Below are 12705 nucleotides of genomic sequence, written 5' to 3' on the forward strand. Positions count from 1 at the left end.
TCTACACACGATCTCAACAGGATATTGACATGGCTGAAGATCGGACCAAGGAAAAGTCAGGAAGAGGTATACCCATAGGATTGAGGAATTGGACAGATCGGAATAAAAATTTGGGAGAAACAACATCATAGGCAAGGATACTAGAAGGAAAAGAAAGAAAGGCGGACACAGCAATCGACCCTGGTCGAATCTACGATCGATGCCATCAAATTTTCTTAAGTTTGAAGGCCTCACACAAATAGTGAGGAAAACTCTCAGCTTGGAGAGAAAAGCTCTCAACTAGGAGAGAAAAGTTTTATAACCTGGAAAGGTTTACTTATTAAGTTTTACACATATTATGTTATGCACATGTTTATTAAAATTTACAAATAGAGAAAATATAAAATGGTTGTTAAAAATTTATTTTAGGGTAAATTACACTTTTCACCTAAGTTTTGGATGCAATTGCAATCACATACATCTTTAAAATATATTATACATAAGTTATTATTTCATTTCAATTTCATATACCCGTTAAAATTTCCGTCAATTGTTCTGTTATATGCCTATGTGTCCATTGCAGGTCACACAAATTTTTGCTACACGAATAACAAAAAAATCATAATTATAAAATTATGGTGTCATCTTCTTCCCCGATTAAAATTCTAGGTCTCGTCTTCTTCCTCAAACCACTACCCCCGCATCCATTTAATTTTGGCCGCTCTATGCCCAAGTTCAAAGAATTTTCACACTCCTCCTTCTCTCTCATCCTACCTCTCTAAAACTCAAGCGCACCACCCCTCTCTTTCTTTCTATGCACTTCTATGACTTCCAACAATGGCCTTTCACTTCGTGACGCTGATTTCGCAAATCCTTCACTGCTCCAGCAATGGCCATTCCCTCGCCAACTAGCCTCTTCGCAACAGACTCTTCCTCGTCAGTTTTGTCTGCTTATAAGGTAAATCGAAACCGACCCTCAAGAAATTTGGAGCCGCCTAAAAAGGAAACAACAAGTCTTGACCAAATACACTATCGAAGCCTCCCTCTCAACTTCCGACTTTTGTCCTATAGTGATCGAACGCAGTCGAGTTCGTCCCTTCTTCTGAGTTCTTACAGAAGCTATGGGTTATTCTTGGTCGGTGCAGATCTGGGTTCTTACAGTTTGATGGGGTGCGATGGATTTCTGTGGTTTAAACCACTTTTCAATCTTTGCTTCAATTCTTTGAAGTTCATAGATTTTCAAGCATTTTAGGGTGTTTTGGGTTTGCAGATGGGTAGGTTGCAATGAATTTTCTGTTTTAGTGCTGAATGTTAGCAAGGTGGAGACTTGGGATGAGAACAGCGCAAATCAAAGGGGAGGGAGAATAAAGATAAGGCACTGGAGGAAATTATTTTTTAAATACTTTTTAAGAAATCTTTTTTTTTTTTGTATATTCCATGTTGTCACCATATTATTGGAGCAATTGGTCCCACTTATATGCCAGGTCAACAAAAAAAGTGGCCACGACATCACTTGACGAAAAATTTAATGGATTGATTAACGGTTGTATAAAATTGAAATGAAATAATAAGTAATGTATAAGATTAAAATGTTTTAAAGATGTTGTATAAGGTTACAATTGACCACAAAACTAAGAGTGTAAAATGTAACTTACGCTTTATTTTGTTTAAGAGAACAACATGAAAGAGAAAATAAGAGTAGCTGATATGGTTACGTGGTCATGAGGTTTTTGTCACATCCCCGCCTGGGAGTCGGAACCACCTATAGTGGTTTGACTTGGAAACTAGCATACTTGATGAGCTATAGGTTCAGCCGTACATGCCATAATAGGTGATCCGGCTGACATATTACTTTCATTGATTTACTTCACCTAGTTTACTTAATTCATTATGTTGAGATATTTGGCATGGCGTACATGTGGATTTGACTATTTCAAGTGTGGTTTCGATATAGATAAATATTCTATTTTCTGGGAAATTATACAGGTTTTACGGTGGTTCTAATAGACGGTACCTAATGTAGTACCATCTCTTTGGTATTGTATAATTAGTATTTGTCCTACTGGACTGCACTTAGGCTACCTTATGTGTGTTTACACTTAAATCTCATCACTCACACCTATTTATTCGTCTAGAGTAAATTAGTTAGCTTGGTTTCTATTTACTCACATTTTTATATCTTTATCACTTCTGCACTGCGCACATGGCTACGTCACTCTCACGTGACGGCCAGCATGCCTTGATTTAGGTCGGGGTGTGTCAATTTTGAACAAAAAAAAAAGTAAAATTTATTTGTATTTAATTTGCTATGTTGCCCATAATGTTTATTTTAGTTATTTTCTTCATTTGTGTTGGCTGGATTAAATTGGTCTTTTCACGCTCTTTTGATTAAAGGTTAATAAGTAGTTTGGATACTCATCGAGCGTGACGTACTCATTGATCTGTGGGCTAAAGAAGGAGACGGATTTGCATGACACGAGTATCTTGTCACATGGCATCCCGTACCAATAATACATAAATATATGTTAGTTGTTTTCCATATATTTTTGTGTTATTGGTACGAGACGTCACCATGATGGTGAACCTGTGCCATATTGTTACTCTCCTGGAAGAGAGAAGTTTAACTTCTATTTTTAGATTGGGAGGGGTCAATAAAGCAAATTTGAAACAGTGTAATTAGGATCTTCTTTTTCTTTCTACGCCAGTGGCCCATTTACTATTTGGTAATTGACATTGGAGGAATTAAGTTGAGGAGAAATTGAATTAACAAGGAATTAGAATTTGATGGAGTCAGAATCAGATTGTTTAAGTTTTGTTATAAAGTGCATTCAAGCATGTTTCCTCCATTTAATTGTTAAATGCATGCATTATGTTGCTTAATGAACTTAGTTTCCAAAAAAAAAAAAAAAAAATTCCTTCATTTGTGTTTTTCCCATGTTAGAAAGAAGTCTTCCTTAAGAGCATCTCCAAAGGAATTGTCAAACTCTAAATGTCAAATTATTTTTTATGGCTGACCTGACAATTTGACGTTAAATAAGACCATTCTTCTCCACCCAATATATCAAAAATTATATTATTTATTATGTAAAATTAAAAATGGAAAAGCAATCATAATGATACTATATAGTTTTAAAGCAGGCCATGTTAACTATTATAAGGCCCCAAAATATGGTATGAATTTGACAAAATTCATCTCCAACCGAAGGCTGGACTAAAAATTAGTGGAGCTCACCAGGCTGCATGGACAAAGGGCTATCTGGCTGGCCAAGGTTAGCCTGGTACCGTCATGCCTCGACCCGCGAATAAAGACTATTCACAAGCTATGATGTATATTAGCTATAGAAATAAATTCTACAACCAAGATATGGTGGAAAATAAAATTAAAATTATTTGGAACTGATTACACAATACATCGTGTAACAAAATCTTACATAAAATTTATCAAATATGCAGCAGAATAATTATGGTGGACAAATTAATTCACAACAAAAAGTACCAACAAACTAATAATTAAATTGTAACAATTCTTTCGAATGCATGAAATATATGCAAATGAGATGGATGAATGTACTCACTCCCTTCTAATCCCATCAACACATACCTAAGGCACCCAAACCTGCACGTCCCATACCATACTTATACCACTTGACTTCGAATACCTTAGAATATGAGTTAACTCCCGTTCATCCCTTAAACCCAATTTTTGTAATTAAATTCTCAGTTTCCATTTTATTATATAGGCACTTCCCCCAACGCCCAATTGTATATTCAAGTCATTCCCCCGACGCCTGACATATACAAGATTTAATTATTTTATAACCAACTGGTTGTATACTCAAGCCCTTCCCCCAACGCCTGACGTATACAAGGTTCATTATTTTATATTCAAGGCAAATTTCAGTCCTTGAATATTCTCTCAACTCAAACACTTTACACAACTCAACACAACTGAACTCTCTTTCTTGTTGTGCAATGCATATGTATGTGTCAATGCATATGTATGTGTCATGTTCACATAGATATCAATAATCACATTTTCTTTAACAAGCATGAAAGTTTCAACATAGATCAAATTAATTAGTAACAATAGTAATATAATCATAATATTAACAACAAAGTAATAATCAACATAAATGATAAACAATAAGTTACCGTTTCCTCATTTTTTATTGTTTCAATTTCATTTCCTCCCTCTTGTTCTCTTTCTTCATTCACCACTTCCCCTTCCTCTTCTTTAATATAGCTGAAATTCTACATATGTAATAGGAGTCGGATTGCTGAAAAACTTCCATGAAGGTGAGCGAAAGAAACTAGAGATGTTGGCCATGCAAAGAGGTTGGTAAAGAAGGCTAGCTCAACCTAACATCAGCTGTTCGAACTGGGGTACAAGTTAGTACATAGATTGGATTGTCGTGATTTTTGAATATGTCACAGAAAAGATGATAAGGAACAACTTTTGTGAAGGAAGTCTTTCGATTGGAGCTACGAAAAATGGGGTTTTGGTACTTATAACATGGCTGTCCAGTTTTCTGCTGGATTAGAGACCAAGTTGGTATTTCAAACATATTGGACGATCGCACAGTTGGATTTTCCTGAAATTTGGATTTATCATGGTAGAGAGACAGACGAACAACTCTCATGAAGAAAGTACTATGATATAATCTATGGATGTTGGTGTTTTGGTCTGTTAAATAGGCGGGACGAATTTCTAGTTTTTTTATATTTTAATATCTTTCTTTTGATAGATGAAAATGACGGTGAGTTTGGTGGAGAGATTTATTGGGTAATGTCTCATGTATTTTTCTGGGATTTGTCTCACACTTTTTGTACATCATTCTCAAGGGATATAATTGGAGATGATCTCAAAATGTAAATGCATAGACAACACAAGATTTAAGTGGTTAGCCAAATCGACTACATCCACTAGGGTTTGCTTTCATTGTATTTCACTGTACACGAGAGACTTACAAATACAATGAAAAATGGCTTAAAGTCCTAAAAACATGTAAAAGAAAGATAAGGAGATAATATGAAAGGGAGAATGGCTTTCTTTTTGGAGTGGTTCTTTCTTCCCTTTTTCTTCTTCTTCCTCTCTCTTTTCTCCATGTCTTCCGTTGGTTCTTGCTCCTTCCTTTATAAAGATTGTATGAAATTTTATCGGCTTCGATCTAAAAGTCCCACTTCCAACATTCCTTTTTCTTCTTCTCCCTCAAGTTTTTCCACCTCCATGACTCTAATCCAGCCATTTTTTGACTTTTCCATTTGCTTCTATCCTCAATCGTTCTCCCACATGTTCGATTTTGTAGCCATATCTTTCACTCGCGTTTTGCGGTTCTCTCATAAGGTGTGTAGAGCTCCTATGGTGTACACACCACCACCTTCCAATTGCATGCCATTTTAGGCTTTGTTGCTGGGGGAAAATTCTTTCCCTTTGGCTTCTTTCTTCGGTGGTTGCGGTTTCGTTTTGTGTGGTGCTTGTTGAAGGATGATGGTGCTTTCTTCTTTGAGGCTGTGTTTGGTGGGGTCGTTGGCATGGGTTGTTGGCTTGTGGTTGGCGGCAGGTTCTTCGACGGCGGCGGAGGAAGCTAGTCTTTTAGGTTTTTTTTGCTTTTTTGTGTTTCTGTTTTGGGCTCTTCTCTCGGGTTGGGCTTTTGTTTAGTGTTTGGGGTGCACTTTTTGTTTTGTGTTTATTGTGTATTTGGGCCCCTTGTATTGTACTTGTGCTCTATTGGTAATGAAAGTTACCTTTGTCCAAAAAAAAAAAGAGGAGTGTATATAGGGAAAGGGATCTTCTCCAGATCCCTTCCACCTAATCCTCCTCATCAAACAATCCGGGCCCTTGAAATTTGATCAAACGGCTAAAAACACAAACCCACTTTAAAACTTATAATAACTTTAGCTGTTGGATCAAATTTCAAGAGCCCGGATTGTTTAATGAGAAGGATTAGGTGGAAGGAATCCGGAGAGGATCTCTTTTCTATATATAAGACACAATGAGCAATTAAATATTAGACATATAATTAGCTAAGAGCATTTTCAATGGAGATGTCAAAAAAATGTGCCTAATTTGTATTTGATGACTGAGTTGACGTTGAAATAACATATTTAGACCATCTTCAAAAGAAATGTCAAATTATAAGAGTCAAATTATAATTGATGGATGATGTGGCAATCTGAAATCTTATGTCAAATTTTGTACTTTTTCAATTTAATTGTCAAATGTTATTTTATTATTTTAATAGAGCTTTAAATGATTGTAATTATTAAGGAAAAGTTAAAAAAAAAATTTATTAGTTGAAATGGTAGTGAAATAAGAGACATACTATTAAAATGAATTAAAAATAAATTTGACATTGATGTCAAATTGATGTCAAATTTGACTATAAATCACAAAGCCTTTAAATTCAGTTAGCAAGCAACACTTCGGTTGAATAAACTTTTAAGATCAAATATATACAGTAACATTCCACTTAGGATTTTGACACCTCCTTGAATGAGTTCAGGTTTTCTGCATCCAAATACTCCTGTGGCCCCTCTCGACACCTGTCCGTTCCTTTAACCTAACCAAACACAGTTAAATCTTCTGTCATCTCCTAAAACAAACCAAGTGTCCCAACCCAAAACCAAAACCCAACTCCCTCACTATGTCTGCGTGGGGTTTCAAAATCGGCGGCCACGGCTCCAGAAACTGCTGTGAGATCAAGTCCAACAGCTGATTGGAGCTTAATTAGTCTGACATACAAGAGTGAGATCAACAATTTTGTTGATTTGGTGATGAAGGGATCGATATGATCCTGATTTAAATATGGTGCGGCGGCAACAAGGAAGAGATCGTACAGAGGCGGAGTATGGTGGGTGTCTGCCGAGGTTGAGTGTGGGTGGTGGTTGTCGGTTTGGGGTGGCTGTTGTGAGAAAAATCAAATCACGGAGGAAGTAAAGGGAAAATGGCCCACCAAAAATTTTAAAACCCACCTCTCAAATCCTTGAAAACTTCAAAGGCACAACTACATAGTCTAAATCCATCCTAGAACAAAGCACTTGAGCTAAATGTTGGCTTATTTTCCTTGTCTTCTTTGTGCAGCAGCAGCTCAAGCATTTTTCAGAAGTTGAAAAGATGAAATATTTAGTGAGAGAAGGGGAGAGTCGTAGAAAAAAGAATTGGGCTTTGTCTATTCAGCTGATAATGGTGGCGGAGGAAGCGAGTTGCTCACCGATTCGAGCGGTGGCAAGTCGAGAAAGAGCGGCAATTCGAGCAAATCGAACTTAGGAGATTTCCAGTGAGGAAGGGAAGAGAAAATGCCTTTCTGGCTGTTGCCGTTGGTTTATTAGGGAAATAACAGAAGATTTAACAGTGTTTGGTTAATTTAAATGAACGGACAGGTGTTACATATTTAGAATAGTCACAGAGGGGACACATGGGTATTTCATTTCATATTTGGATGCAGAAAATTTAAACTCCTTTTTGAAGATGCTCTTAAAATTTCAATCTTCAGCGAAGACTCATAAATACATATTTTAAAATACGTTATGTTTACATTTTGGTGGGACTCAAACCAATCGAAAGTAAATAAGTTGCTTTGGAAGTGGTGAAAAATATTTAAAAAAATCAAAATATATGTGGGACTGTGTAAGTGTCCAATTAATAAGTTAATCAAGATGACATCTTCAAAGAGAAAAATGTAATTTAGAGCCTCAATGTTATTAATGCATTAGTTTTCGTTTGCAAACAAAATTGAAATAAGAATTTAAAAGAAATCATTAAAAACGACATTATCATGACCCAAGTTTTGAGTGAAGAGATGTATTATGAAATCCTCAAACAAAAATTTCAACACGTAACGTTTTCAGGATGAAAATTTTATTTGAACGAAGATCGCTAATGGACACATGACAAGTGTACGATTGATGGCATTTGCAACTTGAAATTTTGCTATCACCGCCAACCCTGCCTGACCACAACAATATCCACACATCATACACTCCCACTCTCTTGTTCTCATTTATTTATTATTTTGTGTCTGATGATTCTCTCTCTGCGCGTCTTGTTCGCTGCGGTGCTCAATCATCTGTCTGTGCTTGGAGCAATTCCAAAGTCATAGGGAAGAGCCTCCTTCTCTTTAATCCGACGGCAACACAAACCCAAGTGAGATTGCTTCTCCTCTTTTGATCCTCCATTGCCGATTGCTGCTCTCTCTCTCTCTCTCTCTCTTCCATTTTTCATCTGTTTGGTGTCCGTGAGTCTGTTTCTGTTATTAAATATGTGGATTTTAGGGTCATGAAGAAACCTCTGCTCAATGATTGAAACCCAATTGTCTCGGCCTTGAGTTTTGTTGGGTACACCGTAAGATGGATAAACAAAATACATACATAGATATTGTACTATGATTTTAAACCTGCTCGAATCTACTCGTTTTAGTGCTGATAAAGATTCAACCTTTTGTTGTTGTGGTTGCGGTTGTTTTTCTGCCTGCATTTTCTCACTCCAAATACCTTTTGTTTTTGTTTGTTTGCTTCATACGGGTCATGTGCTGCTATTTATGCTGCAGATCCTATTCTCCACGGTCTAGCAGAAGAAGGATCACTGATATGATGTTTTTATGTCGCAGGGAAGTTGATCACTTGTTAGGCTTTCTATCTATTATTTCCAAGAGGGAGGGCTGCCTGGCTGGTAAAATTGATGGAGGGTTCGATCAGGTGCTCTGCCAACTACATCCCTCTTTCTCCGATCAGCTTCTTGGAGCGCTCCGCCATAGTCTACAGAGACAGGCCATCTGTTGTGTATGGAAACATCGTCTACACTTGGAGACAGACACTTGAACGATGCACCAGACTCGCTTCTGCTCTTGCCCAGCTCGGAGTTTCTTACGGAGATGTGGTAAGAAACCAACTTCCTGTCTTGTGTTACTATGTAACACTCTCATTTTGTCCAAATTATAATAAACTACAATTTTGCTCGGAATTTTATACAACCCTTTGCAATTTGCGTCTCAGATTTTTGTGGCTTCGGTGGTGTGGTTGGTTTGTTTGTTTGCCTCTTTGCTTTTGTTTCTTCATTCTGTTTCTTATGTCACAATGTTTAATCAACATAGCTATGGAGGAGAGGGTGGTTGTGAATTTGTGATTACTTTAAGTCCTGTGGTTTTTGCATCGTTCGTGTTAAGGCTGCTTTAAACACCTTTGTAGCTGAAGTATATGAATTTTAAAGTTTCTTCTTTTATGACTTGAGCAGACTTGAATTTTTTGTTCATTCACTAATAAAGTTATCCATGCTAATACGGTCATGCTTCTACATCTCATCACTTTCGTTCTAGGCAACAAATGAATATCATGCCCACAGTGCAGCATTTTTTCTCCCTGATTTTCGTTTCTGATTTCTTTTTCAATTTCTCGCTCTCTCTTTCTTATATGGCTTGAGATAAATCCTTAAAAGTGTTGACATTAAATTTTGATGACCAGTTCTACCTTTGCCCACAATAAGCTTTTGTTCTTTCGGACAGGTTGCTGCATTGGCTCCAAATATTCCCGCAATGTATGAGCTCCATTTTGGTGTTCCAATGGCAGGGGCAGTTCTCTGTACACTTAATATACGCCATGATTCAGCAATGGTGTCAGTGTTACTAAAACATTCAGATGCCAAAATCATTTTTGTAGACTACCAATTGCTTCATGTTGCTAAAGGAGCAATTGATATTCTATCCAAGACTAGGACCAAGCTGCCCGTTTTAGTCTTAATCCCAGAGAGTGATCAATCATCCCCTGACTTCTGTAATCCCACTTCCGGGAACTTGGATTATGAGAGCCTGTTAGGACGTGGAAATTTTGATTTTGAGATCCGACGACCAAAAGATGAATGGGATGCAATTTCACTCAACTACACTTCAGGCACTACATCGAGCCCAAAAGGCGTCATTTATAGTCACAGAGGTGCCTATCTTAATTCTTTCGCAGCAGCTCTACTTAATGAGATGAGCTCATTGCCTGTATATTTATGGTGTGTTCCCATGTTTCATTGCAACGGGTGGTGCCTCACTTGGGCTGTGGCTGCTCAGGGTGGCACTAATATCTGCCAAAGGAATGTCACTGCAAAGGGCATTTTTAGCCATATTTCTGAGCACAAGGTAACCCACATGGGTGGTGCACCAACAATTTTAAACATGATTGTAAATGCTCCGGTACATGAGCGGAGGCCACTTCCGGGTAAGGTAATAGTCATGACTGGGGGTGCACCGCCACCAGCCCACGTACTCTTCAAGATGGAAGAGCTAGGGTTCAGTGTAACCCATTCATATGGTTTGACAGAAACTTATGGACCTGGTACAGTTTGTGCTTGGAAACCTGAATGGGACTCCCTGCCTCGAGATGAACAGGCAAAGATCAAGTCCCGGCAGGGATTGCAACATCTTGGCATGGAGGAGGTTGACGTTAAAGATCCCGTCACCATGAAAACTGTACCATCTGATGCAAAAACCATGGGGGAGGTTATGTTCAGAGGTAACACTGTAATGAATGGATATTTGAAAGATGATCAAGCAACGAAAGATGCATTTAAAGGGGGATGGTTTCGTAGTGGTGACTTGGGTGTGAAACACCCGGATGGTTACGTAGAGCTAAAGGATCGTTTAAAGGACATTATCATTTCTGGGGGTGAAAATATTAGCACAATTGAGGTTGAATCAGTGCTCTTCAGCCACCCAGATATTCTGGAGGCAGCAATTGTGGGAAGGCCTGATGATTATTGGGGGGAGACGCCCTGCGCGTTTGTGAAGTTGAAGGATGGCTGTAATACTGACAAAGAGGAGATTATTAAGTTTTGTAGGAATCGGTTGCCCCACTATATGGCTCCTCGGACTGTTGTTTTCTCAGATCTGCCAAAGACTTCGACTGGGAAGGTGCAGAAGTATGTACTGAGAGAGAGGGCAAAGTCCATGGGAAGTCTCTCCAAGAACAGCATCAGCAAACTGTAAAAAAATCCCTTATTGCTCCTTTGAGTTCTGCATTGTATTATTGTCAATTTCCCTTTGTTTTTGCTTCTCTATCGACACTTACATCCTGTGAGTACCCCTTTATTTCTCTCTTTGCATTTAAGTATCATATCGTCACTAAAAGTGTAAGACTTTGTCAACCAAGAATCGGGAAGATCCTACTTCCTACCATTATTATATGGGAAGTGCTTGCTAGATACAGTAGTGTTGATAGGCACCGTGGTGGTGCAATAGATGATTATCGTGTGTGCAAACAGTACGCTCTCAAGTGACTTGCATCTTCTCCTCCAAGAGTTGATTCACAAGGACTGCCGTCGGATCTAGGTTGGATCGATGCAGCTAAGAGGAAGGATTATTTTACAAACTCCTTGGCCGATGTCGATGTGCATCAGCTTCCACGTACGTAAATACTATAGAATATCATCAATATCTTAAAGGAGACATGAAACCAAAAGCGCAATGCTTGTACAAATTGTAAAACAATTATTTGAGATTCTCAGTAAAGAGCAATCGTTTTAGATTTGTAATTACAAATTACAATTACAACATTTCTATGTTAAACTAATGGAGAATGCGTCAGAAATTTGACGAAATAAAATACGATATAATAAATGGTTCTACTTTCATTGCATTGATGTCTTCTATGCTAATACCTTACACGACGTGTTGTAGATGGTAGGGTCTAAGTTGGATACCATACCGATGTGGCTATACCTCACTAATACGACGCTCTGAAATCTTAACATGGTATTAGAATAGTTTATTGATATGACCCAATTAATGAAGAGTGGGTGTCACTAGACAAAACAATCATAGACAACTCTTTTCCATCCCTTTTAATCAATGGTTAGGTTGTGAAATTGATTCAAACAATAGTTACATTATCTAACATATGACCACTAAATACTTTGATGAACGGGCATTGCAACTATCACACCTTCTCGATCGGCCTTTTTCATGGATATAATGTCTTATATTATTGTTTGGCTGCATTTGTTGTATGTCTCTCTCAAGATAGACATCAAAATCATAGCGTTCTCTTATCCTTGTTCAGTTCAAAATCAAATATTCTTTTAGTTCCTTGTCTACTGTTGTGTTTTGATTTTGGGGGAAAAATTAAAAGTAGACGACAAGTTCGATATCAAATTAATATAAGATATTACTCTAAACGCTCATTCTTTTAGTATAAATAAAATCGTTGCATTAAAAGAATTGATTTTATGAAGGGGACGAGGATTAAATACCCTATAGCACTTGATAATCAACTCCCATGAGGTGTACAGACCTTTGTTTTTTTTTTTCTTTTCTTTCCCTCAGAGGTGTCCAGACCGTTTGGTTAAGTGAGTAATGATGATGTTTGTACTTATAGCTATATTTGTGTAATCAAGTGCCTTATTTGTATGTAACCTATGCTTATATAAATTAATAACATTTTCAAGAAGATGAAATTTTTTAATCAATAGAGTTCTTACCTTTTGTATATTTAAAAGTAATAAAAAAAATGTTTTCATAAAAAAAGTGATTACCTATCCAGTTAAAAAAAATGTTTTGAAGTTATTAAAATCATGTCAATGTGAATATGGTGCAAATACAACTTATACGTCATCACATAAAAATGACATACTCACTATATCATCAATTTGACAAAAGATCAAACAATCAATCCAATATTCATTTTCTATTTTGAAGAGAAGCACAAAAAACTTTTACAAGAACTAGAATACCCTTTTTTATACAATGTGAA

General features: G+C 37.2%; 1 protein-coding gene across 2 annotated transcripts; it reads left to right on the forward strand.

Moving 5' to 3' along the window:
• Positions 1–7955: 7955 nt before the first annotated feature.
• On the forward strand, positions 7956–11158 carry LOC126621799 (butanoate--CoA ligase AAE1). Of its 2 annotated transcripts, none has more exons than XM_050290385.1 (3): positions 7956–8122; positions 8586–8854; positions 9477–11158. In XM_050290385.1, exons 2-3 carry the CDS (start codon positions 8657–8659, stop codon positions 10941–10943), a joined length of 1665 nt encoding a protein of 554 aa, XP_050146342.1. In that variant the 5' UTR covers positions 7956–8122; positions 8586–8656; the 3' UTR covers positions 10944–11158. The 2 variants fall into 2 exon arrangements, with proteins under 2 accessions (XP_050146342.1, XP_050146343.1); XM_050290386.1 differs by lacking the exon at positions 7956–8122 and adding an exon at positions 8170–8320.
• The last annotated feature ends 1547 nt before the right edge of the window (positions 11159–12705 follow it).

This window comes from Malus sylvestris, chromosome 5, assembly GCF_916048215.2.
Source record: "Malus sylvestris chromosome 5, drMalSylv7.2, whole genome shotgun sequence".
Lineage (NCBI taxonomy): Eukaryota > Viridiplantae > Streptophyta > Magnoliopsida > Rosales > Rosaceae > Malus > Malus sylvestris.